This window comes from Lipophrys pholis (genome assembly GCF_963383615.2).
Source record: "Lipophrys pholis genome assembly, chromosome: 10".
Taxonomy (NCBI): domain Eukaryota; kingdom Metazoa; phylum Chordata; class Actinopteri; order Blenniiformes; family Blenniidae; genus Lipophrys; species Lipophrys pholis.
Genome location: NC_137640.1, coordinates 27498762 through 27522946, shown reverse-complemented (window position 1 = coordinate 27522946; position 24185 = coordinate 27498762). Strand labels below are relative to the sequence as shown.

Here is a 24185-nt window from a genome sequence, read left to right as displayed (position 1 = left end):
TCGAGGCTCCCTCTCCGGGCATCCAGGTCGGAGCTCGGGGCGGGAGCCGCAGGTAGTTAGCCCCGCTGTGTGTGTGGCCTGAGCGGCTCCAGCTTGTTGTCATGTCGTCCCATAGAAGGCTGAGCTCAGCGAACACTTGGAAGGAATGGGAGCCTCGTACGAGCCACAGCCGCTTGTTAGCATTACAGACGAGGGCACCGGGACCGAGGCTGTACCGAGCCGTACTTCCTCATGCCCGGGGCTCGTTGAGGGAACGTCTTCCAATCCGATGACTCGCAAACGTGGCTGAGCCCCTTTAATTTTCGGCTCGGGACTGTTTATCCGGCGGCTCCTGAGCGTGTCAGGTCACGGTGACAATCGCCCCCGTCCAGGGAAACCCTGGCAGCTCCCTCCGAGTTGTTTACATTAGTTGCCTGCAACCAACACGCGAACTGTGGGTCGGATCTCTGCTCACGCTTATGTTCTGTACCTGCAGAGGAAACGCCACAACAGAAACCCTCAAGCTACTCGGACATGAGCTGTTGTCAAAATACGTGGAAATGCACCACAAGTGTGTACTTTGTTGTGCATATTGTAAACCCACTGGGATGTGATGCTTTACCATCCAACAAAAAACTACTCAATAATTGACTGGCATCAGATTATTCAGGTGTCAAGATATCTCCTATAAATACTCGAGTCGAGTATCATTCCAGTCTGTGCTGATCAGGACAAACATCTTGGATATTGAGGAACACCGATTCTTCCGTTTCCAGTTGTTTAACCTTCAAATGGCCAACTGTTCAGTGTAGAAAATATTCCACATAACCATCAGTTGTTAACCTAACCCTTCTAGAGTGCATCGATGCTTCCTTGTGTGAATTTCCTAATCTTTGAATTTGTTGAGTTTCACTTTGTGTAGATTTGCATGCAGAGCTTGGTTGCATCGCTACTTTCAGTATGTGTTGCTTGCTCAGTCTTGTATTGATGTGGAGTAGGGAGACTTTGTTTTGCTCAGACTCCCTTCTTGGTGGGTTAGGCTTGATAGTAGCTGTGTGTGTAATCCCCAGCAGATATCATGGGAATGAAGCTACCAGTAGTACATGCCTTTCAGTGTCTTTCCCAGGGAGGAGAGAAAAAAAGTCCAAACACTGTTTTGACTTCTCAGAAAAATCAACTTACTGTGAATGCACGTGAGGACAGAGTTAACTGTGTTCCCAGTTCTGGTTCTCATGCCAGCTAATCAGGTTCCTTAAAGTCTAAAGACTGATTTAACTGTTGGTTAAACAAAAATTCAGGTTACCAGCTGACTAATATAAATGGGAAATCACCTTAAATAGCAAAATCCTGCATAATTATAATTTTTTTTTTATTATTTTAAGATGCTGCTGAAGTTACTTACTTAGAGATGTAAAAGGGACATATTGATCCTACTTACACTGCACACCGCTAAGACTTTACCTAGCAGATCCTTCAAGGTCATGTGTTGTGAGGAACTGAGTTGTATCTTCAGACCGGATGAGATCAGTTTCTCGAGGTACAACATGCCTCATTAGCCTTCACTATTACCAGCAGCACTTGTGGTGGCTTGCAGATCAATATTCAAATTCTTGAGTTTAATGGTGTAGTGCATGCATCGCTCCAACAGAGTGATTGTCTGTTTTCTGCCAGTCTACGTGCTGTATTGTCCTCATTTACTAGATCATTATACTGAGAGATTGTACTGGTTTTAACTTGAGGTTTGGCTCTGTATCCCCACCAGTGGGTGTTGGCTGCATTAGAGGTAAACCATGCCTTGTACTAATGTTTTTTGTACCACACAGCAAGGATGGAAATGTTTTGGCAGAATAGCTCTTCAAACTTGTCTGAAATGGGGGTTGTGTTGTTGCGGGAAATCTGCTTGAATCCTCCTTTTTTTAGAATTGAAATACTCATTTAATCCTGGAGGGAAGTTCTTGACATCTCATTCATTGGCTGCGTTTTGTTGTACATCAGTCATGTCTGTGTTTTTTTTTTTTTTTTTTTTGGTGACAGTTTCTTTTTTCGTCCTATTTAAATGAAATGTACCAATATGTTTTTTTTAATTGTACCATCTTATTCAGTAGGAATCAGTCATGATATAGTGAAACCATGCAACAATTAAAGAAATGCAGTAAATTACTTTCAGACCAAATAGAAATGATCAGAATTAAAGACCTGCATGTTTTATATGTAACGAATTGGTGATCTTTATCTTGTGTAAAGTCAGTATCTCAACTTGTAGTTGAATTCTAGGCTGTTGTAGCACCGGACATCCGATAACTCCTGATACCGTCATTACTGAAGATATGCAGCACTGTCACAGACCGACAACCTTTAATCCTGAAACTAACGTGTACGCAGCAGCAGGTTGGTCAATGAGGTTATACTCCGGGAGCTTAAACCTCAAAGTTTTACACCAAAGTGGAGCAGAGGCTGAACACCGATCTCAAACTCGCTCTTGTCTGCTCTGCTGCAACAGTACAGGAGATTAAAGTTCAGACAAACGTTTCTTTCTAATTTCTATTACTGTGTGGTTGAAGAAGATACACAAGCTGTTTACTGACGAGTTCTGCTTTGGGAGGTGTCTCGAGCAAAAAGCCATTAAAATATCCCACTGGGCTGTAGTTTGTTTAGGATAGACACATACTTTGTCATTTAGCCTCCCATCACACATACATTTTGTTGGAATTTTATTTTAAATGTAAGCGCAGCACAATAAGCTGCAGTGTTAATCATGTGTGTAGTATCTAACCTTTCAGGTGGTTCTAAAGGTGCTTTGCAAATCGATTGAAGTAGGTCAGGTTGTGTTGCCCAATCCCCGCCTTGCGAATGAGTCGTTTGGTTTGAATTTCGTCAGCTTTTATTAGTGTTGCAGCTTTTCAGATATAGTGGCTTTTACAGCTTGATTTTCTTTTGATAACTGAAAATTTGACTTATTTCTTCTTCTCTTTTTTTCTTTTTTTTTTTTATATTTGCAGCATTCATTCAGTCAGACACAATCCTAGAAGTTCTACATTTTGGGGAGGGAAGCCTTCTACAGGTAAGGAATTATATTTACTGCCTCATGATTCAGCATGAACATTTACAGTCACTGAGCAAGATAAAAATTTAAATAAGGCCGATTACAAATGCTTGTATAAAGGTTGTGATGGACCTCTGATTCATCGGTTGAAATTTTAATGGTTACTAAGTGTATCGCTTCTCATTGCAGGCAGAGTCTGACATCGACTTTAGTTTATATCATCAACAGAGGTAGGAAATGTCCTTTTTTCCTCTAAGAGCTGGTTAATATTGTATTTGTTGCATTTATCAATTGCCATCTGATTTAAAAAAAAATAACTACAAATGTATTGCGGCTCCAGCCACGGGACCGAACAGGAAGGGGTTGTTTAGTTGAGGTTAACATACCTGGACAGGAATTCTATACAGTGTCAGTCAGACTGCGTCTCTTCCAGTTGCAGACGGTCGTGACTTGAACTTGACGACTTTGCTGAAAGAGGCTCACGTTTTGCCAGACCTCATAAAACATGTTCTCTAAGCCACAGGAGTTGTCAGGGAAACTGTGCTCAGTCTCTGTCACCTGTTGTTGGGCCACCCCGCCCCCTACGCTCCCATCTACTATGATGATGGCTTTGACAGCGAGAGTGCTGAATGGAGCAGACGGGCTTGTCCTGATGCCTCGAGTGCAGACGCACACTTGGCTTGGCTTGGAGATCTGTTGGGGCGGTTGGAGTTCACTTTCTTGTGGCGGTCACTGTCACGTATCAGACTTGTGAAGTCGTGCAAACGTCAAATTGTTTTAGAAAAAAGGTGCCTGCAGTTGATAGGACATCGTCACACATGAAATCGAACGTCGTTTTAGTTTCCATAACTAAAATGAAATGAACCGACTCACTGAAGAGTTTCCATTCGGTTCTCTGAAGATAAAAGCCATTGGAGTCAAATCTCTGGGTTCAGAAGGTCAGAATCTGGTCAGGGAGTGACAGGTGCACCTGTCCTATTTAAACCCCTGACATTTGGGCTCCACATCTCTCTTTATCCAAGTGTGAGGGTCATCATACCAAGGTTTAGAGATCCCTCTAAAAGCAAGTTGTCAATCTTTGAATTTAGCAAGGGATTAAAGAGTTTATAAAATGAATTTAGTCTTCATTATAAGCTTTTTTTTTTTCTTTCTTGTAAAGTTCTAATTTGATCTGCTTTGTTGTTTATCATCACAAGGTGCTCGATGATATCCCATGTAAGAGGCTAAATAGCCGAGTTCAGCCTGGATAGATTTATATCACTATTCTGATAGTTTTTAAATGAAATTTATTAAATGTCTATCGGCAGATAAAATCTATATTTTCTATGTTTCACCGTGAATTAAGTTCTTAATGGTGACCACATGTATACAGTCTTTCCGTTGGTTCTACTTAGTCTAGCGAGTTACTTTATCTCAGCACTGTGAAAGTCAGAACTTTGAGTTATTGAGATCACTGTTGGTGGCAGTTTTATGCTCTTCGCCCATTGGATAGGAAGGTGTCCAATTGGTGGGAAAGTTCAATTAGATAAGGACAGTGTTCTTTGTATAAAAAGTCCTGTGACTTTTTCTCCTTTAAAGCAGTACAGGGACTCTGTCCCTAAATTTCATGTTTTCTTTTCAGGGTTCAGATCTTCTGTTTGTACAGTCCATTCTAATCCATGACAGGGTTTAGGGCATGAAGTAACCACTCCCTCAACGGGGAAGGTGAGGGAAGTGGTCGGTTGATTTGCAGTTTGACTTTTTTGTTTTAAGTGTCTCACCCCTTCATTTAGTCTCTTCTGATTGCACGTGGAAGAGTTTCTGTTCTGAGGTGGCTCTTTTTTGTAAGGCTTTTCACAGCCTCTGCACTCATCATCTCGAGCTTTAGCTCATGACGATGTGCAACCCCCCCCCGCCCCCCCGCCCCCACCCTCCCAGTTCTGAGATACTCCAATTACACACCGACATTCAACACATTAGCTCTGAAGTACAGCACGAAAGGCATCACAGAGTTCACAGCCAGGATCCATTTGAATCCGTAATCCCGCAAGAATTTTGTCAGTAGTTGTTATATTAATGAGAGTAGCAGGATTGGCCTAGAGACGACGGGTTAAACCGCACAAGTGAATACGAGCGCACCCCAAGGGAAAGAAATCTATCCCACCTCTTCCCAGGTCGGCCATCGGAGCGCACCGCCACAGCTATTGTCTGCTACCAGTAGACGTAGGCTTGGTAGTGAACGGGTGAAATTGATCTCTCGGATTGTTTGACTCCAGGGTGTAGTTACATGTGAGGAATGGCATCAGAACAAAGAGAGAAAGGAAACAAAACATGTGATATAGTTTCGCCATGCGTACCTAATTCGCTGACAGTATTTTATGTATGTTGGTGACAAAATGAGCATGTAACTTTCAGATGCCACAAAGGAACTCGGCACCGTGCTTCATTTTTATTGGTGATTAACTTCCCTGTCCAAGGCATTTGCATAAAGGCTTTCATTACACAGCTCTGTTGTATATTACCTTCAACAAAGTGGCAAGTTGTGTCTTTTTGAGGACAGCCTCTTTTATTAGGATACACCCATCGCCAGACAGGTTTGACGAGATATGTGAGCATGGGGGTTGAAGATCATCAGTTCGCAATAGTTACATGGACAGATCACTTTATTGGCTTGTCCTTTCTTGTTCGACTTTTCCATCTATAGACTTTCATGAAGAGTTTACATATGGAAATAATGAGCGACACACAGGAGTGGTCCCACCGGCAGTCTGACGTGCGATTTAAATAAATAAGCTGAAATTAGACGGCGATGTCTTCTTTTGTGTGTTTAACCTCTCTACTTGTTTGAAATGCACACAAACATGGGCAGCTTTTTTCCCTGGCTGCTTTTGCTGCTGTCACACCTTCCTGTCTCCCGCAGCACGTCCCCGCACCGTGGGAACTGCCGACCTATACGGTTCGAACCTCCAATGTTGGACTTTCATGAACAGTGAGTGTCCTACTCCTACATGTTATGTGATATGTTGTCTTTCCTCCGTCTAACGTTGCCATTAAAGCTCCTAGTGATTTTCAGACAGGTGGCTCATACTATTTGTATTATAGCGCGTTCAAAGTAAGACCTCCTCTGAGAGGGCAGAATACACTTGTAAAAACATTTTAGTATGTAATGTGAAAGCAGAACCTAGCGTCACCTGTACTAGATTTATTGAACGGCATTCCACGCTGGTACAGTGTGCACGCCCAGCTTTATGGCCCATTACCAGGGTACGGGTTGAGGCGTATATAGTTCTACAATAAATAATTCACTTATCAGCTTTGGATGTTTTGAGGGCATGACAATTAAACCTTGAGAAATTCCCACCCTCTCTGTAATGTGAGAGGACTGCAGGGAAGAATTAAATTGCCCTAGTCTTGAATTGGCCTGCATATAGTCGCCCGGCTTCACACGTACATGGTGCTGATTTTTAGAGCATCCACACGTTTGTTCCCGTCTTGCACAGTGCATGCAGTAGCATTTATGCTTGAACCAAACTAACTTCCCTATTGTATTGCATAAATATGTAGCATAGAGGATTGTGTCAGCCTTGGTCCAGTGTGCGCTCATACAACAATACTATAAAACAAAACCACATGCCGCCTGAGAGTAGGAGAATGAAAAGTTTGGAAGAGTTGCTGTAAGATTTGATTAACACTGTGGAAATGATTTAATGGTCAAATCTAATTTCTAAAAGTAGTGTTAGGGTTTCCCTTTTATTTTAAAAACCTTGCCGGTAAATGTCTCTCTCTATCAGCTGAGGTTTTGACTAAACCTGTTGGGCAACCTTTTAACACTCAGCCCATCCCTGCTTGATATGAATTATGAATCACTTTCAAAGATTGTATAGTTATGTTGAGTGACACTTTAAGCTAATCTCTTCCTTTGTAGTCTTTTTGAGAGTCTGGAATTTCACTAAAAAGCATTTCACAGTTCAGGTTTAAAAAGTCATGGTTAAACTGAACTGGACTTCAGTCCATCCTCTGTCTCTGGGAAAATAGTTTTGGTGTTTCTGTTTAGAAATAAGTAGTTTTTCTTCTGGCAGGCTTGCCTTCACAAACTTTCTTATTCACTGCTGAGATTGGAGGCACACAATCCTTTGGCTGTAATTTATCACCAGCTTCATGCCTAAAGCAGATTGCTTTTTGATCAAATTTACAGATCTGAAATTACATTACTGTAATTGCTGTACTTTGTAAACTCTGGCCATGTTTGACATGAACATTCAACATGTTTACATGATGTATGTCAGAAAGAAACAAGCATTGTTGGACCACTACTGTTGCTTTCTTTTCACGAAACATCATCTAAACTTCCTCTTCTTCCTTCACAGGCCTGTTGGAATGCCAAAAATGGAGAAAGTTTATTTACATAATCCTAGCTCGGAAGAAATTAGTTTGATATCAATATCTGCAACAACGGCGCACTTCCATGCATCGTTTTTCCAGAATAGGGTAAGTCCCTCTGTTTGTCTTAACGGCTGAAGTCTGTTGGACAAGTGTTACGTTTGTCATGATAAGCAAACAGAGTTCAACATTCTGTTCTCCACCAGCTTTCTTTTCTCTTTAAACGGGTAAATTGTTGTCTTGATCTTGGTTTATATGACTGTATATTGATCTCATCATCTCACTAGATGCATGTGCCTCACACTCTGTTTATAATCATTTCATCAGTATTTTTCCTCCACCAATTGTTGTGCGCCTGCTAATCAGAAAATACAGAATACCCTTCTCTTAGGCAGCATGTTTTGTTTTTTGTGCCATTGAACAAGCAACTGTCTGCATATAGACACTGACAATACGACGTGTCACTGAAATGCCTAACCTCTGGGGGTCTCCCAGCCTTGTAGAAACAGGTGTTGCGTCGACTGTATTTTTTCTGTCACTAACACTGTAGATGAATTGGAAAGTTCTGGATGTTGTCATTTTTTTATATGATTGAAATGACTACAAAGATGATTTCTGTCTGTTCACTGACATTGGCCTGTAGTCCTCGAGTCCCTGCAGTGAGGTTCTGATCGCTAGAGGTCACAAGGTGACAGCTGTACCACTTGTGTGAAGGGGTGCAGTGTTTTTTTTTTTTTTTTTTTTACATTGGGTCACAGTGGCAATATTAGAACACAAAAAGCCAGACATCCCTGCCTGCTCCTATGTGGGAACCTGAGAGTCTCCTGGACCAACCAGAAGATGTAACCGCTCCTGTGGGCCACGGGTCGAACCTGGAGGGGGACCAGCAGGCATCGTCATCAGCCTCATCAGACACCTTAACCAGCTCAACTAGCTCCACTCAGTGTGGAGCGGCAGCCTGACTTAAATCTCTCCAGGATCGTCGACCTTCTTACTCCACCATGAAGACTTCAGCCCTCCTCCGTGCAGAGAGAACTCTTTTGAGCCACTTGTACCTATGAACTTATTCTTTTGGTGTAGGATGGGTGTTAGATGAAGTATTTAGAAATAATTTGGGATGGTAAATTATGACAATTTCAATGTGAACCTCTAAAGACATGTGTAGATAGGAGGCTATACACCACTCTTGATCTCACAATAATAAAGCAGGCACACAATCATAAACACGCACTGTAGATAATTTAGTGTAAATCATGGTGTGTAGCATGACGATTTTGTGCTTTTCCACATACTGTACTAGAGTATTATCAAAGTTCATCAAATCTGCAACCAAAGGTGTAGATTCTTGGAAGGAAACTTTTTATTGAGCACCGTCGCTCATCCAAAAGCCTGTGGGTCAGGTTTAGGTGGGGAGAGTGCAGCTGAGGTGTTTTGATGGAATACTCAATTACTGAGTAATGATTTACTCCCTAAGCACACGTATGTTGTGGTTAATGTTTTACATTCTAAACAAATGCACTGTGCTGTGACCAGTTAAGCTCTCCATCAACCCTCAACCCGTTTTGGTTAACCTTTTTTCAATCCGTTGTCACATGTGGACTTTAACAACCACAGTCGACATTCCCTCCGGTCCTCGACTTTCTTGAGCTCACCTTCTGCTCGGCTCCCACTGCTGGCCTCTTCAGCCATGGAGTCCCGACCTGTACGGTTTCTGCTGAATAGCTGGCCTTGAGCATCTGCCGCTTGAAATCAGAGAAGCATCAATCTCGGCTTGTATGCAGATAAAAATAATCTTTCATAACTGCAAAAAGCCAAAGTGCTTTACATTTTTCTGGTTGACTTGGATTCACGTAATAAAGGCCTCGTATTTCCCTTTACAAAACTGTCGTCGTATAGATGAGTGGCTGAAGAGGATGATTGAGTGCAATCTGTCACAGCTGGTCATCTGAAACACAAGTACTTAAGTGAAAGAGATTAGATTAGAAAGCCTAGGTCCTGAAAAGGTGAAATCATTTGCCACCAAGTACAAAAAGCATTACTTTTCAGCAAACATGTATTACCACATAAAGAAACGCTACAATGAAATAAAAACATAATCAGGAAGTTTCCAGAAGCTGCGATGAATGAAAAGTACAAAAAGAAAATGTTTAAAATTGAGCTCATAAAGCTGGTTAAGAGTTTGACATTAATCAAAACTTGTTCAAAGACTTAACTGGGCAAACTTTTTTTTTTCAACAAGTCTTTGCTTATCTGATCAATATGTTCTGAACTAACTTTGTCATCATTTTGTGTGCGTGTCATCGGCAAATACTTTCTGTATTTCCCTTTGAGGGGAAGCCTGTTAAGGAGCCAACTAGACTCACACAATGTACTTGTTGAAGGGATTATTCTCTGCAGGTGGAGCCTTGGTATGGCTGTGAGGTCACGTGGCAGATGGCTCTGGTTGTTAAAACACTGTCCAAGTAGTAATGCAAGGTGCAGAGTTAACTTGTTCTGTTGGTAACTTTACTGTGGACCCCGTATGAACAGAAACATTTGAACTTTATTTTTTGTGAAGCTGCTGTTAGTGAATTTAAAGACTCACCCTCACAATAAAATAAGATAATTCCGCTTTGTTTTTCTTTTAACTTATTGTGTCGGCGACACATCATGATGCATCGTGCACTAAATCTTTTGAAATGCAGTCGTCATTTTAGAGCAGACTGTACAGAGTTGATCAAGCTTCAGGGTGCTACTGCACTTCGTTGATCAAATTGTAGTTATTAAAATAACTCTTAACCTCATGATGTGAGAGTGGCACACAAACGCATTCTGTGAGATAGAAACTGGTGTGGTTTTTAGAGTTAACCCAAGGCTAAGTTTATCACAGGATGTGTGAAGAACAGCTTTTTATTTTTTATTCATTTATTTTTTCATTTTTAAGACATAATTCAGCATACGCAAATTCCTATCTTCAGGGGGGATTTTTTTTTTGTTTGTTTATATACTTGGAAAAACTCAAAGCTTTTGTTTCACTAAACATCTTTTAATATCTAAGGTCATCAAGCGCCTGCTTTGAGGAATCAAGCTGTGCAGACTAGTATGTTTGAAATGCATCTGTGATGTATCATAGTGTATTTTCTCGTCCCCCAGGAAGTTTTGCTGTTGTTGCTCATGTTCGATCTCAGTCCTTAAAGGTTCCAGCTTTATCTTTGGTAGTGAAACACCTTCTTGTTTTTTCTGCCATTACTCTGCCAAGGTGGCTGAAACTACAGTGCATTTCAGTGTCCACATGTGGATGCAGCTCAGAAAAGCTGCTGGTCGTTATTGTGGGAACCCAAAGGTTCATGTCCTCGACATTGAGTAACGAGCTCAGCCAATGGTGTTTTCAGTTTGCCCTTGTTTGTGTCAGGCGGAGTGTGACGGGAATGCCTGCTGATACTGATGAGGTCAAAACAAAGTTACTTGTTAATATTTTCTTTACAATAACATTCAACAAAGCATCATTTGTGACTTTTATGTATTGTTTTCAAGCTGCAAGAAATAGATCATGTTGCCCGAACTATAGTGGAACAGTTTTGTGTGGAACCATATTTTTCCTTTTCTTCTGAACCAAATGACAAAGTAGCCCCGAGTTATTTTTGTGATTTTGCAGACAATCCAGCAACTTGTGATGGAGGTGAGAAGTGCAGTACTGAGCGCTTTAATAATCATGATCTGTCACAATACAGTACTACCACAGAATGTAATTGGGTATAATTAACAGGTTCTTCTCATGACAGTGACAACATTGTTACATTCTTAAGTTAAACAATCTTCACAAATTCTCATGGCACTTGATCCTCTTTGCAATCAGCTATTATCCGAACACTTGAGTACTTACATCGTAATGACTGACGACACTTGATTTACAACATTTCACAGTAATGTATTACCAGAAAACTGGACGAGATTATTGCAATACCTAATATTTATTGTCGTGATAATTTATCATGGCACTTGGGTCATTGTTACAATATGGTGTTAGTAATGCCAAATGCTCAAATCGTGATAAAATGTTCCTGTGAATCCTGAACCTACGATATTATGCCATGTTATATTATGCCATGTTATATTATCGCAATCCATTGAAGTAAAACACTGAGCACCACTCCAGTGTTGTAAGGAATTGTTACTGTACTTGCCTACTAAAACACGAATACGTTTCATTTGTGTAATGATGCAGTATCATTGCTATGCAAAAGTACAGTGACATTGTGGCTGTTTGTTTCTCTCTCTCTCTCTCTCTCTCTCTCGCTCTCTCTCTCTCGCTCTCTCTCGCTCAAAACCCAAGTTACATTTTATGTTTACTCATTTCCTGTTTGCGGAGAGTTCCTTGCTCTGAGTTTGAGTTCTTCTCCTCTCAGCATTATTATTAATGCTCCATTAGGGAAAAATTACTTTCTCCACACTGAAGTGGATTCATAGAAGAAAAGAAAAAAAGAAATTCTACCCGGTCTCTTACTCCACTGCCTTCTATCTGACGAGCTTCTGATCAGGAGAAACAGAGTACAGTCTCCTCTGTTCTGTCTCTTTATGCAACTTTTAAAGCCATGGTGCCTATAAGCATTAACAAAATATTCCTTTGCTTTTTGAGAGCTCCTGCTGCTGTAATCTGCTCATGGGGTTGTGAAAGTTACTGGAGCATTTTAGTGGAACATGCAGCAAAAAGACTTGAATAAACAATCACCAGTTCAGATCACTGTCGCCACCAAAATGTTGAAGCTGTCATGGAGCTGCAGTGTTGTCACAGCAGAGGTGTCCTAGAGCCAGGTGATGAATGTAAGCATTAAGATCTTTTCAGGTTATTAACCCAACCGTTTGAAAGTCAGGAAGTGCAACTAACCTCCCACATCTGTGCCATTTGAAGTGTTTGTATGACATTTAACATGTGTTGTGTCCTTTTTCATTCTTTTTGTTCAACAGATAATTCCTCCGGGAGGAAACACATCATTCGACGTTGTGTTTCTCGCACGAGTAGTTGGGAACGTAGAAAACACTTTATTTATTAATACATCACATCATGGAGTGTTTACGTACCAGGTACAGAGCTCCCCCACACACACACACCTGTAAATTGACTTTGTAATGTCAGCAACGTGTCGGTAAAATGACTTTTCTTACCGTCGAGGTTTTTGGGGTTGGCATTCCAAACCCATACAGACTGAGGCCCTTCATCGGGGCCCGAGTCCCAGTAAACAGCAGTTTCTCTCCTCTAATAAACATCCATAATCCATTCAGTGAACCACTGCAGGTAATGTGAGGGTCAATCACACTCTTTGACAGCTGCTTTTGCATGTTTATTGTAGGTTAATTTGTGTTTCATGTCCCTGTTATGAATCTAGGTTGTGGAGATGTACTCGAGCGGTGGGGATCTGCATCTCGAGCTGCCTACAGGCCAACAAGGAGGCACTGGAAAGTTATGGGTAGGCTCCTCTTTTCTTCCCGTGTATTTTTCTTATTAAAATGGGCCTATTGTACTTGATGTATACACATTGAATTATTAAACCTAATAATCGCTTTAAGTATTAGAGTAGGCTTCCTGTTCACCACCTTTTAACCCGCCATCTCTCTCCAGGAGATTCCTCCCTTTGAAACAAAGGGAGTGATGAGAGCCAGCTTCTCATCGAGAGACGTCGACAACCACACGGCTTTCATCAGGATCAAAACCAACGCTCCCAACGAGGACCAGTTCATCATCCTCCCAGTGGAGGTGGAGGTCACATCAGGTGTGCTGTCAAACCCTTACCCGTCTTACTGTCCAGGCAGGACATCATGTCAACCGCACTTTGACTTTTGGCCAAGTCCAGTTGACTTGATACAATTTATTTATTTTTTTAAATATAATTTGATAATTTCTTTTTTTTTTTTTCAAATGATTGTGTCACTTGCAGTGGATCTCCTTTCCAATACTCACGTTTCACTCATCCACAGCCCCTGGCATATACTCGTCCACAGAGATGCTCGACTTTGGTACTCTTCGATCACAAGGTAGCAAATTTTTAAAGAAGCTGTCATTATTTGATAAGTAATCCCTCTGGATCTTATTTTGATGGTCTCTCCTGGCTTCCCTGCAGATCGTCCAAAGCTGCTGAATCTGCACCTTTTGAATTCTGGAGCGAAAGACGTTCCAATTACAGTACGTACAGTACCTGGGCCTTTCAAATGCTCCCATTACACATCACACGTCATATAATAACTTGTTTTGTGCCATTTCTTTCAGAGTGTACGTACAACACCATCAAATGAAGCAGTAACAATAGACTTCAAAGCAGTTACACTCAAAGCTGGAGAGAGCAGATATACCAAAGTTGCAAGTATAAGTTTTGATGGTGAGTTTGTTTTTGTAACTCATGGGGTATAATATTTGGAAATTGAGCAAAGTCTGGAACGTATGGAGAGACCTAAATGGTATGATTTCTGTCCAGCATTGGAATATGATGTGGCTCTCCACAAATTTCCATAAAGTGTCTTAAGAGGGGCAGTTTTGATTTGGAAAGTAAAGTTGAACATGGAAGCAATTTCTTCTTTTTTTTAATAGTTTTCGAAGACAACATTTTTGTGCAAAAAGGCTTAAAGTTTTTAGACTTTAGACTCTCTTTGCCCACGTAGGGCCTGTTTATATCCTGCGATGGTCTCTATGCTTGCTGTTTCACTATTGCACAACTTCCTCTTGTGGGGCCTTGTGCCCTTTTGCAGCGCTTTTTTATTTTTATCAGATCTTTTCATCTTGTTTTTCTGTTGCAGCTTCTAAAGCAAGACGACAGTATCAGTTCTCTGGTAAAATAACAGTAAAGGCAAAAGAGAAGACTTATTCCAAGCTTGAAATCCCATACCAGGCAGAGGTCTTGGAAGGGTGAGTGGTTTTATGGATGTACATTGAGACTATTGTGGACGGGCGCTTTTGCCTGAGGCTATTTGGAGTTTGACTAATGTGCATATTGTCCTCTTGTGACAGCTACCTGGGCTTTGACCACACAGCAACCCTGTTTCACATCAGGGACAGTCCCGTGGACCCGGTAGACCGGCCCATCTTCCTCACAAACGCCTTTCACTTTGCCATCTGCATACACAACGTGTCGCTGCCAGAAGAGGCCAAAACAATGTTCAACGTGAGCAAACCTGAGTTTTACTAGAGGTCGTTCACGTCAAACAAGTCTCCAGCGCAGAAAACGCAGTGACTGATATCACTCTTATTTCTGTGTTTTAGGTGCAGAACTTCAGCGCCCCCATCCTCATACCCCCCCATGAGTCGCGCTACATCTTCTCTCTCCTCTTCCGGCCCGTCCGACCATCCATTCACATAGACAGCAACATCCTACTCATCACAAACGCATCAAAGTTTCACCTGCCTGTCCGTGCATACACAGGCTTCTTGGAGGTACAGAAACCGTTCGCTTGTACATTTTTCCTGCTTAGCACAACTCGCAGTGTGTCATTAGGGTTCTTTCTGCTGCAATTAAACTTCTGTTAAACCGCAAAAATAACACGCCTCTTTTATCCTCAGATAATTATCAGATTATCACCGCAGAATTGTTTCATTAATTATATGTGGTTCGCACCTCAAATTTTCTTGTTGATCAAAGCAAAGCTTGACTTATCTTACTAAAGCTCTTTAAAGTATCTGACATCAGTTTAGGTCAGCCGTTGTTCCTCAGATGACAGCATGCTATGCCAGCTTTTTGTGTTTGTGTACTTTTCAGAGAAAAAACTTTCCACATTGAAGGGTTGAAGAAGATTTCGCTAAAGAAAATCACTTGTCTGCTGGACTAAAATTTTAAAAAACAAAACAAAGCAGCATGTGTGACACTACTCATGTCTTGGTTTTTAAAAGGAAAGCCCTTGTTTCAAGGTGAAAGCGTTGCAATTTAAATCGCTGTGGAATTCGTCACTGGTTAATAACGTTCTGCTCTGATCAAGACAAAACTCAGTCAAAAGAATTTAAAAACAAAAGGAAAATCTCTACAAAGTAGTGAATATTGTTCTTCTGATTAAATTTCAACTGTCTGATATGCAATAGTGGGTGAACTGAGTGTCTGGCACTGTACAACAAGTATCTAAGACGAGCAGTTCACAAGTTATGTTTTGAGGAACTTAAATTCTTTTTAAGAAGCTATTTTTTTTATCAGTGACCCAATTTCAAAGCATTTCTATCTCCAAAAGTGAAGAAGTTACATTTTTACAGGATTTTATGCAATTCATGTTGAATATATTAACATATTTTATGACGCAGACTTTCTTTTGCTAGATGTCACATAGTATTGACAGTAATAAATGTTGCATGTCGATTAATAAAATGTAACCGCTGTTTGTAATGTAATAACAAACTGTCTGACACTTAATGTGCTTCTATGTATCAGGTTTTGATGTTACTGTAAAAGTTCCCATGTCTGCTGTGTTTTAAACTTTTTACCAATGATGTTACATCTCTGCTCTGGTCGGAGTTGTAATCACTTTAATTGGTGCCCTGTTAAGGCTTCTTTTTAGTAGGTGTAAACTCGTATGTTTTACGATGGAGCTCAAACAATGTAAGAATTTCAACAACAAAAAAAAAAAAAAAAGCCTGTTTTTGGGTAGGTTTGGATGAAAAGTCTGGTTTCTGTGGTCTACAGCCCCTGGTCTTGCCTCCCAGTCTGAAGGAATACCTCCTAGACTTCGGTGTCCGCAGTGCAACAGACACCAGCAATATCATATTTGTAGTGGTCAACAGTAACCCCATAGAGGTAAGAAGGCACACGAGCTGTTGATGTGATATTTTTTAAGACATGATCTTTAATGATTTAAAAGAAAGTCCCTTAGCACTTGCCAATGTTTTTCCTTTTGTTAAACTCAGCTAGTTGTGTAAGGTGTTGTTTACTCCTTTGTCAGTGCTGACTTGTGCTTTTTAAGGCATTTTGGGCACAGCTTAATCAAAATATTGCAATCCAAGTTTTTTTTTTTTTTAAATTCTGGTTTATTTACTTATACAGCCGTAGCTGATAAACTGGCTGAACATTGTGTGACTTGTACTACTACATTGTTCAATCGGCACAAAGAGTGCTTGTCCTTTGGGAACGATACACTTTTGGTCTTTTCTGTCGTCCAGCTGGAGATTAAGTCCTGGCTGGTCACTGGGGACAGTCTATCCATGGAGCTGCTAAAGACAGAGAAAGGAAACACATCAGTGGCCCTGAGTCGCCAGCGAGAGCTGCAGAATACGTCTGCTTCCAATCACAAAACGGTAAAATCACCACAGCATCTCATCTGAGCTCAGTCGACATATATCTAAATACAGAGCTGGCGCTAATGGTAGCTTTACAAAGGTATTTCATGTAACATTTAGTGTTGACAGTCCAGAAAGGTTTATTTGATTAGTCGGATCAGTTTATTTGCTTGTGTCATCAAATTAAAGATAATTTCTTGTGCCATTGCCAACTTCTAGTTTGTACGGCCCTTTGCCAGAGGCAGCTGGAGGCTGAAAAGTTCTTAAAATTCGACATCCACGATGAGTGTCACTGTGTTGCGATTGCATTCGCTACGACATTACTTGTGTTGCAAGTTCAGATTTGATATTTTAATTTACTGTTTTTCTTGGTTGGACCAGTCAAGTCATGCTACTCGATGTTTTGTTTTTTCAAAACATCTCCTTCAGTCTTAACAGCAGAACATTCTACCAGTAAAAGATAGTTTTCAGTTAAGCCTTCTGTATTCATAGATATTTGCATTTCTCAAACAGTCCTTCAGATTTGCATTCTCTGACATCCTTTAGTATTTTTCCGGGTTCAATGATGAATATGAAGTATTGTGTGTAACATAATAAAGGTCTCCAATATTTGAGTCTCTCCACAGAAAGCCATAAAGATAACTACTTAAGTCAATAGTTATTTATCTTGCTCACTGCATTTCTCTGGAAGATAAATCATTGTCTAAAAGGAGGCTTGAAAAGGCATAGAACCTCTGACCTGCCCGTTCTTAGAAGATCCTGATTGGTGTGCGACTCGTGAGCGAGGGCTTCGGAGAGAGAGTTTTTATGGATAGAGGCAATCCTTTGACATAATGAAATAAATCCTCGTGACTGAGGCTTTGAAGGATGTTCTTGACTTGTTCCCTCGTCTGTTTAGCTCCTCGAGGGTTGATCTGAAACTATGCGCTTGATGCTCAGGTCTGGCATAACTGCAGAAACAGGAAGTTGGGGAAAGCACAACTACTAAACTAAAAGAAGAGCACAGAGGAAGCTCTGCCCGACATGTCTTTACTGCTATAAATTGAAATGGAGTGATCAGAGTGCTGTCGGTTGTCTGATGAATTACGAAGTCACACATTAACCGAGTTGGCAAATCTTCTGCCAACATTCCTTCCTGGCTTTGGAAGGAATGCAACCGTTTTGCTTTTAGCCTGGGTGATGTGTTTGAATTCTTCATATTGTTGGTGAATAATTGTCTTCTCCTCCATTACATAAGCTGCTCTTCAGGGTTTCTCTATGTTTGCTATTGGTCAGACGCCACAAACTCCACCCCTAGTATTTGCATGAGCAGTGATCCCAATCGGAAACCCTTGGCTGAATTAAGGAGTTGATAACCTGTTTTGTAGTAGCGCTTATCAGGATTGTGTCTGTCTGGGTAACAGGTAACAGAGAGAAATCCCGGGTATGTCAAACCTGCTTGGTGCTACCTCAGGTGCAGTTTTCAACATCCCAACAAAAGCTGTCGTCAAACATTGAAAAACGGATTTGACACGAGGTTGAGCATCATTTCACTTTATTACCCATTTCCCACCAAACTAAACAGCCAGGTTGCAAAATTCAGTAAAAGAGATCAAGTGTGTGTTTGTGAGTAAATTTAAAAGTTAATAATTGCAGTGGATAGTTACTGCAATGACTTTAGAAGTTAAGAGGACGGGGAAAAGCGCCTTCACTAAAGCTTGGCCGATCGGCGCATTTAATGGTTTGTGGTTCACGTGAGGATCCTGCCCCCGTTCGCTGGAAAGCTCCGTTTAGCTCAGTTACAATATGTGCAGACTTTTCTTAGAAACGTCATAATGAACCTGAGGTCTGGTTTGATGTTATACGTGTGTTTTATTACTATGGCTTTCCTTCATGCTGCTGTTTTGCAATAGTTTCAGCTCTAAAGGCAACACTTCTATGGCCACTGACGCAGGTCACAGACTGGGAGCTTCATTTATCCATCCATCCATCCATCCATCCATCCATCCATCCATCCATCCATCCATCCATCCATCCATCCATCCATCCATCCATCCATCCATCCATCCATCCATCCATCCATCCATCCATCCATCCATCCATCCATCCATCCATCCATCCATCCATCCATCCATCCATCCATCCATCCATCCATCCATCCATCCATTTTCTCCCGCTTATCCGTTTCCGGGTCGCGGGGGTGGCAGTCTGAGCACTGTCACCCAGGTCACATTGCACCGATTAAGAACCTTTCCTGCAGGTAGTGAGCCCACGGGAAGAAGTAGTAGTAGAACTTCATGTAACGATTCATAATTACCTTGATTGTTTTATTGACGTCAGCAGAGATGGACATTTTACAGAAAACACATTAATAATTCGAAAAGATCTAAAAAATGTTGGGCACTTTGGACATTATTAGTTCCATTAGCTTTTCCTGAGGTTCTGATTAAAAATATAAAGTCAAGGCTTTCTTTCATAAACACAATAATTAATAGACTTTCATTAAAGCTACGTTTAATGCGCCTTTGCATGATACAGACTTGCATCAGATTAGATAATGGAGCTGTGTGTTTTGAGAACACTAGCATTAAAAAAAGTGAATTACAAACCTTGGGTGTTTTTTCTTTTTTTTTTTTTTTTTTTTTATGATTTAAAATGTGTTTGACCATGAAACCAACTATTTAAGTTCACTGGTATGTTAGTAGGAATATTTCTCTTATAGCCTTGTTGCATTGAGTTTGTGGCCCTCACAGAGATCACATGGACTTTATTCCACATGTGGAATGGATGACGAATATTTAAAAGTAGATGTTCACAGTGTTCATCACTTGGCCTCCGGGACCTCTCTGTTCTGAACGTGAGTGAAGCCAGTTTTCACTCATGTTTGTATTGTTGCGCCCGCAGGTGATATTAGCGTCGGGCTACTATGCAGCATTCAGAGTGACACTGGTGGCCAAAGCACTGGAGGGGATGTACGGCGGAGCTATACATATCACCACAGATTATGAGGTAGGTATTGTGCAGTTTTAGAGAGGAACTCACAAACCACTTTACATCTAATCTGGTTTTCTCTCTAACCTACAGATATTAACGATTCCAGTGAACGCTCTTATCGCCGTGGGCACATTAAACAGCTCTCCCAAGCACATCGTATTGCCACCTTCCTTTCCAGTAAGTAGCCTCAAAACGGAAGCAAACTTTCACACCGAGTCTTCTTGCAGAAGTGGAAATACAGTTTCAGTGGAACTTCCTGTCACACCATTGAAGTGTTATATCTCATTACTTTGTATGTTTTGTGTTTTTTTCTTTTCCCTCAGGGGAAGGTCGTTCACCAAAGTTTGAGCATCCAGAGCTCCTTCACACAGAAAGTGAGGCTCCAGAAAATCCGCTCGCTGACAGAAGATATCCGATTTTATTACAAACGGCTCCGCAACAACAAGGACGAGCTGGAACCTCGACGTAAATCAAAAGTAGGAAATCCCCAGGAGGAGGAGGAGAACAAAAAGTAACATTTGTTCTGAGAGACACAAACTTATTTTCATTTCTCCATGTTTTCCAGGTGGCAAATATTTATTTTGACGCCGGCTTGCAGTGTGGTGATCACTGTTATGTGGGCCTGCCATTTGTGCTTAAATGTAAGTGTTTTTGTTTTGGTTTGCTTAGTTTTAGTTTGTGCTCATGTAACATTCAAGTTTCACCCGACTGAAACCCCATTCGGACCCGATTTATCTCTATACATTCTGCATCACATATTACACAGAATATTGTATACCTGGTTCATTTTCACCCCCAATAGAGGAATGATCACTGGTGCTACCATTCGCTGCTCTAATCTAAATTAAATCCTCAGAATCAGATGCCAGTTATATTTTATCTTGCCTTGTTTTTGAGATGAGTTCAGAGCAATCGCCAGTAAGATGTAACCAGACGTCTGGATGTGATTACAGCTGTAGGTGCATCCGACAGTCAGCCACCTCACTCTAGTTGACGTTCCTTACAAAACACTTTAAAGTTATTCCGATTTTGTAAAGATGTTCCCTCTTGGTTAACAATGATCTGATGAAGTGCCCAACGTTTCACTACACTTTCATTAAAGTTATTTGACATTTTAACCACAGATTCAGACGTGAGCTCTTCATAATGTGGAGCAGCGGGTCAATGTCAACAAGAGTAAATGTAAACATGTCAAAGACGCTCTGATCATGTGACCTCGTGTTGGTTGGGCTTTTTTTAAACCTCTGTCCTGGCTGCAGGCCAGATAAATTGCCTTTCATGTTTTCCATGAACACAATATCAAAGTTTAATTGTATAACTAATGGGCCTGTGGTTTCCATTTTACACATGTACATACACCGTGTTGCAGACCACCATTTTGTTGCTGTAGACTTGTTCATGTATTTTTAAACTTGCTCATGTCGCAGTCCTGCGGATAGATGCATTCTTAAGGTGCAGTGGTGGTAAAATTGACCCCAGACTCTGGACCAGGGAATTATAATAATTACTATTACAGAATAAAGAACTGCAGCAATTATTCTTGATTACACACTTTTGATAACACGTAAAGGGGAAAGCTGACCCTTTGTCAGTAGAATATTGCCAATTCAGTTTCGAAGCGAGTTCATCAGAAAGCGACAACATTATATATTTGTTGAAACCCTGAGATGAGTTTAAGACAAACTGCCATCTGTTAGGTCATTTTCTGCCACCCCGGAAAGAGTGTTATTACTGGGAAACATGAACTATTTCATGTCTGACAGTAAAAAGTTTATTTTTTCAGAGTTAATGCCACTGACCTTGACACACCTGGTCTACTACAGACTATTTCAGGTCATTTTCCCATTATGATCACAAGCAGTTAACAAGTTAAGTCATGGCGCAGCACAGTAAATACATCACTCTTTACCATTCTTTGTACCATTAGTCCTGTCCGAATGGGGTCTGGATGTCTGAATTATTGCATTAAATATGCACCTTTGTGATCTCCAGCTGAGTCCAAACCTCATGGACTGGCGTTACAGGAGGATATCTGGGATGCTGACGTCGACCTTCACCAAAAACTCCTCAGGCGATGGAAAGAGCTGAATCATATCTCAGGACACAAGTGAGCACCTCAGAAATTCATTGAATTGTTTGTTTGGCTGAGTTCCTACGGGACGTGACAAGATTCTCTCTCTCTCTCTCTCACTGAAGGATTGAAGCCGTCTTTGAAGTCAACACAGACCTTCAGAAAAATGTGCAAGCTCAAGTAACGGCACATTTGATGTGGCCTTCGTTGGTCAACTCTTCCCAGCGAATCACATTTCCTCTAACCAACACTAACGGCTCCTCTGTGAGTAGGAAGCACTTGTCTATTTCTCTGCCTTAAAGTCGCCACATACAGTTTCAACTTTGATGAAAGTGTTAAGTATCTGAACTGTGTACACGTTGAAGTCAGATTGGTACTGCAGTCAACGTGGTGCGGATAGTGCTGTTACAGCAAAACCAACAATTTTGCAAAAATAACAATCTTCAGACATCTTTCAATATGAAATCACAGCATTTAATGTAACATGGAAATAGGAAATCACACCTCATAGCCAGTCTCACTTATCATTGTGGAAACCACAGCTTTTGGTTGAATTGTGATAGTAAACATCACTTTGTTTATGCATCATTTTAAAAGAAAATACAAAGTGCAATAAAATTAATTAATATAACTTTATGAGCCCATCATATATGAGCCCATTGAATAAATTAAATCTACATTACGGTTTCTTTTTGTTCATGTAAAGTATGAATATTTTGTTGAAAAATTGTAAATCATTACTTTTTGCCATTTTAGTAGTATACATACTACTAAATACTATATACTACATACTATATATAGAAAGAGAAATAAAATAAACATTGTATGCTGCTTGTTTGCAGGATGAGGAAGTAATCCTTCAGAACCCAGCAGACGTCCCGGTCTATGTCCAGGTTCTCCCGCTGGCACTGTTGCCTAACCCCTCGGTTTTTTCCGGAAAGCTGGCCGACAGGTGGGAAATCGGCACACGTCATCATGTTCATTTCATTGCTCAGCTTTCCTTCTTCACCCAGTCACTAATTCTACCTGCGTTTGTCTCTCAGGTTGCCGTCGGGAAATTTGTCCAACATCAACATCGACTCAACCACACTGGAGTTCCAGGTTCACAGGAATCAGGTGAGTGCAGCACAATTAATCCCAGTTGTTGGGGAATTCAGAGAATTGGTGCTAATCTAATTACAGTCCTCCTGCTCATGATTGAGGCAGCATGATGTGAACGCCGTTTGTGTCTGACAAAGCCTCCTTTTGTTTGGCAGACGACTCTATTAAAGACCAGCACAGGTTTCACAGAAGGTTCTACCAGACCTTTTGTGTACAACCTCCTCCTGCTGCCAGGAGAGGTCAAGTCCTTCAGTGTGCGGTTCACTCCTGTCAGCAACCACAGCATCTCCTCCCTCCTTATTGTCAGGTAGCGCCACCATTTCACTCTTCCAACAGCGCAATCCTTGCCTCGAATATGCATCTGTGTGCTGAAACTCTGCTCTTTGCCTGTGAAGAAATAACCTCACCGTGATCGACACCATCGTGCTTCATGGACGAGGAACCACAGAGAGCCTGAAGGTCGCCGGGAAGCCGCCTGGACAAGGCAGCTCTCTGAGGTTTAAAATGACCGAGGCCCTTCTGAAGGACTGCTCAGAGAGTGAGTCTGCAGATGGATCACAATTTTAATTTGTCTCATCCAAGCAACTCAAAAGCTCTGCCTGCATTAGAATACAGTCTGTTGTTCCAAGGCCTGTTAACAAACTTGTATATCTGGAGCTACCAGCAAACCAGGTCCAACCAACATAGAGGGGAACAGGTTGTTTACAATGCTCCTGAAGCATTATCTGGCTAAAACAAGGGTTTAGTTTATCTATTGGGGTTGTTTGTGATTGAGTTGGTTGAGCCAGCCAGCTCTCACACACATGAGAAAAGAACCAGCGCCAACCTCTACATATGGAGGTACATAGCTACTCTTCATTGGAGGAAACAGAGCTCTCACAGAGAGCAACCCTCCAACTAATTTGTGACAATGTCACTTTGGATTCATGAAAAGTAACAACAAGAAGCATGTGAAAAGTGGAAGCTGGTCACATATTTGTAGAATATTGCTGACGTGAGGCCATTTCTCTCCAGGACATGCAGTTTTTTGTGATACAAATTATTGTTTGGTAAACACTCTTTAACCTTGCAAACTAACCTGGCAAGACAATTGAATCAAGACACGGGCAACTCCCTTTGTATTTTATTGTCGACGCTTCTCCTCCTTTCAGAGGTTCATGTATCATGAGTACACCTTTCCCTAAAGATATTTCTGCAGATCAGTTGTTTAATTTGTTAGTGATCTTTTAAATAAATGCATCCTAAAAGGGTTTGCGTCTGAATTTTGATAGTTTCATATCCTGGTTTAAAGTTCTCCTGATACATCCACACTTTTTTTTTTTTACACTGATTAGTATCTTAAAAAATGTGTAGTCTCAATTAATTCTATAATATATTAAAAATCAGTATATACTTCTCAGTGGCAGGCCGTGCATTTCAGACCTAGGCCTTCACCAGTG

At 41.1% G+C, this 24185-nt stretch overlaps 1 protein-coding gene across 1 annotated transcript in view; it reads left to right on the top strand.

Annotated features, from left to right (window-relative positions):
• tmem131 (transmembrane protein 131) overlaps positions 1–24185 on the top strand; it is a 35788-nt gene that overhangs the window by 489 nt on the left and 11114 nt on the right. The window contains exons 2-27 of the mRNA XM_080472889.1: positions 2979–3040; positions 3212–3252; positions 5922–5990; positions 7369–7489; positions 12326–12442; positions 12531–12653; positions 12745–12825; positions 12978–13128; positions 13334–13390; positions 13477–13538; positions 13623–13731; positions 14147–14255; positions 14358–14511; positions 14610–14780; positions 16012–16122; positions 16485–16619; positions 19485–19589; positions 19665–19751; positions 19898–20050; positions 20140–20215; positions 21567–21681; positions 21771–21909; positions 22488–22597; positions 22689–22761; positions 22902–23053; positions 23142–23284. Coding sequence (XP_080329015.1) covers positions 2979–3040; positions 3212–3252; positions 5922–5990; positions 7369–7489; positions 12326–12442; positions 12531–12653; positions 12745–12825; positions 12978–13128; positions 13334–13390; positions 13477–13538; positions 13623–13731; positions 14147–14255; positions 14358–14511; positions 14610–14780; positions 16012–16122; positions 16485–16619; positions 19485–19589; positions 19665–19751; positions 19898–20050; positions 20140–20215; positions 21567–21681; positions 21771–21909; positions 22488–22597; positions 22689–22761; positions 22902–23053; positions 23142–23284 — 2826 coding nt within the window. The remainder of the gene's footprint in view (positions 1–2978; positions 3041–3211; positions 3253–5921; positions 5991–7368; positions 7490–12325; positions 12443–12530; positions 12654–12744; positions 12826–12977; positions 13129–13333; positions 13391–13476; positions 13539–13622; positions 13732–14146; positions 14256–14357; positions 14512–14609; positions 14781–16011; positions 16123–16484; positions 16620–19484; positions 19590–19664; positions 19752–19897; positions 20051–20139; positions 20216–21566; positions 21682–21770; positions 21910–22487; positions 22598–22688; positions 22762–22901; positions 23054–23141; positions 23285–24185) is intronic.